Source organism: Trypanosoma rangeli (assembly GCF_003719475.1).
Source record: "Trypanosoma rangeli strain AM80 chromosome Unknown Tra_15.4_contig_00398, whole genome shotgun sequence".
Taxonomy (NCBI): Eukaryota; Euglenozoa; class Kinetoplastea; order Trypanosomatida; family Trypanosomatidae; genus Trypanosoma; species Trypanosoma rangeli.
In genome coordinates, this window is record NW_021706145.1 from 1 (window position 1) to 2,527 (window position 2,527).

At 55.4% G+C, this 2,527-nt stretch overlaps 3 protein-coding genes across 3 annotated transcripts in view, besides 2 other annotated features; all 3 read left to right on the forward strand.

The window, feature by feature from the left end:
* Positions 1–337: 337 nt before the first annotated feature.
* TraAM80_08297 (cysteine peptidase inhibitor) lies at positions 338–670 on the forward strand (the record flags this gene model as incomplete). Its single annotated transcript, XM_029385049.1, has 1 exon — positions 338–670. One exon carries the CDS (start codon positions 338–340, stop codon positions 668–670), a length of 333 nt encoding a protein of 110 aa, XP_029235077.1.
* Positions 671–1,234: 564 nt separating this feature from the next.
* Positions 1,235–1,278: a sequence feature (G-rich).
* Positions 1,279–1,388: 110 nt separating this feature from the next.
* Positions 1,389–1,413: a microsatellite.
* Positions 1,414–1,466: 53 nt separating this feature from the next.
* On the forward strand, positions 1,467–1,970 carry TraAM80_08298 (uncharacterized protein; the record flags this gene model as incomplete). The annotated part of the gene is made up of 1 exon (XM_029385050.1): positions 1,467–1,970. The coding sequence occupies one exon, from the start codon at positions 1,467–1,469 to the stop codon at positions 1,968–1,970; it is 504 nt and encodes a 167-aa protein (XP_029235078.1).
* Positions 1,971–2,375: 405 nt separating this feature from the next.
* TraAM80_08299 (uncharacterized protein) overlaps positions 2,376–2,527 on the forward strand; it is a gene marked incomplete at both ends in the record, with an annotated part of 606 nt that continues 454 nt past the window's right edge. The window contains one exon of the mRNA XM_029385051.1: positions 2,376–2,527. This exon is cut by the window's right edge and continues 454 nt beyond it. Coding sequence (XP_029235079.1) covers positions 2,376–2,527 — 152 coding nt within the window.

The window sequence follows — 2,527 nt, forward strand, 5'->3', positions numbered from 1 at the left end:
TCCTCGAGACGACGTTTTTGTGTTCTCCCTCTCCTCGTGGCCTTTATTATTATTTTTGCTGCGTGGGTGCCCAGCGACGTCGGAGGGTTGGAAGTCGCGGTGCCTGCGCTGTTCGTGTCAAGCTTGTAATTCTTCTCCGCCTCTCTTTATGTGGGGCGTGGCCGGTGCACTGCTACCCCGCTCCCGCTGCGGCTGTGACTTGTCCCTTGCACTCCTCCTGTTTTCCCTTCCTCCACCGTCATTTCTTATTTTACTCTTTTTCGCTTGCACACGCACACGCAGAACACGTCTGAAAGGGCAACCACTCCACACAACAACACACACTGCAAACGCACACATGCCAGAGAAGCTGACGAAGACTGACAACGGCAAGACCGTCACGGTGGCGGTCGGTGAAACTGTCGAGGTTGAGCTCCCCAGCAACCCCACCACCGGGTTTTCGTGGATGTTTGAGAACCGCAAGAAGGACGATCCCGAAAACAAGGCGCTTACCGTCACGAACTCATACGTCGCCCCGGATGCGAAGCTGATTGGTGCGGGCGGAAAGGAGCTTTTCAGGGTGACATCGAATTCCCCCGGCTTGCACGAGGTGACCCTTGTCTACATGCGCTCATGGGTCGGGCCGCGGCCGGACTCTGAGCGCTTTACCGTGCGGATCAAGGTGAACTAGCGTGTGCGTCTCTCTTCCTCTCTTTTTCTGCCCACATTGTGCGGCAGCAGGTAGTGAGGCTCCCCAGGCTTGGGAGCAAACTGAGAAAATACACGATGGATAAAAAAAAACAACAATATTCTCATCAAGCATTGTACCAGAACACAAAAACGAAGCGGTGAAGGGTTTATTTTGTTTGCGGAAAGACAGGTGGGCAGAGGGTCTACATGAAAAAAAAAGTTTGGTGAAAAGAGGGGAAAAAGTCAGTATCAGGAAAAATTAAAAAAGTTACAAGCAAGTTGGGAAATAGAGCGGGGGGGGGGGGGGACGTGTTAGTAAAGCGCAATTGTGATGTGTCGTGTCTAAATGTGATTTTCATCTAAGTGCTGAAACGGAGGAGAAAGCAGGGGAACGAAAATATATGTAAATCTCCTCTCCTCCCTCTTTCTCCAGCGAGGGAACTGGAAGAATTGCTGCGAGGTGCCGACTCTGACTTTTGCGGGGGAGTGGCGAGGTTTCCCTTGCTCGCGCTGCCAAGCCCGATTTGTATGCGCACGTATCTTCTGACTGGCCGCGTACAAGGATAGGGGGAGGAGGGAGAGGGTCAGAGGGAAGTGGAAGAAGGAGAGAAGGGTCGGGGATGAGTGAAGAGGTGCCCCGGTGTTTGCTGTCGGGCAGCGCGTGAGCCACCCTGCACTTGACGGGGCTGCTGCTCTGCTGAATGTGCCACCTCCGCCTCTTATTATTATTATTATTTTGTTTTTTGAACAAGCCTTACTGGTGCAGGCAGTAGCAGGGGAAGGGGCAAGGAACGGGAATGGAGCGCATAGGTGACTTTGTCGTCTTGGCGTTTCATGAAGTGCGTGACGCCGCCTCGCTGCATAGCCGCCTCAAAACGCGCGCCACCCGTGCCGCCTGCATTGACTCAGCGTACGTTGTGTCGCGGCTGCACCTGGTCGTGGCGCTGCACCGCATTAGCGCTGCACCGCTCGTTACTGGCCCAGGCGACCGTGAGGCAGCTGCAGCACCGACAGACCGCGACATCTTCGCCGCGCTCTCCCACACACGAAACCTCCACAGTGTGATGAGGCGTCTTACCTGTTGCGAGACGACCAGGGCGGTAGTGGTTGTTCTATACGCCCCGGCGGACAAGGCCATTGCGACCGTGCTTGAGGCTGTTCAGGGGAAGCAGCACGGGCTTTCGTCGCTGGAGACGTACTGCGACGAGGCAGCTGTGCGGGACTTTTACGGCGTTGGGAGCAGCGAAGCGGCGACACTTGAGGTTGCGGTTGTGAACCGCCTCTCCACTAGCGACATTTGAGACGAGGGCAGTGTGAGGGGGAGCCGTGTCGTCGCTGTTTAAACGTGTGCGTGTTGCTGCCTTTTTCTTCCTCGAGACGACGTTTTTGTGTTCTCCCTCTCCTCGTGGCCTTTATTATTATTTTTGCTGCGTGGGTGCCCAGCGACGTCGGAGGGTTGGAAGTCGCGGTGCCTGCGCTGTTCGTGTCAAGCTTGTAATTCTTCTCCGCCTCTCTTTATGTGGGGCGTGGCCGGTGCACTGCTACCCCGCTCCCGCTGCGGCTGTGACTTGTCCCTTGCACTCCTCCTGTTTTCCCTTCCTCCACCGTCATTTCTTATTTTACTCTTTTTCGCTTGCACACGCACACGCAGAACACGTCTGAAAGGGCAACCACTCCACACAACAACACACACTGCAAACGCACACATGCCAGAGAAGCTGACGAAGACTGACAACGGAAAGACCGTCACGGTGGCGGTCGGTGAAACTGTCGAGTTGAGCTCCCCAGCAACCCCACCACCGGGTTTTCGTGGATGTTTGAGAACCGCAAGAAGGACGATCCCGAAAACAAGGCGCTT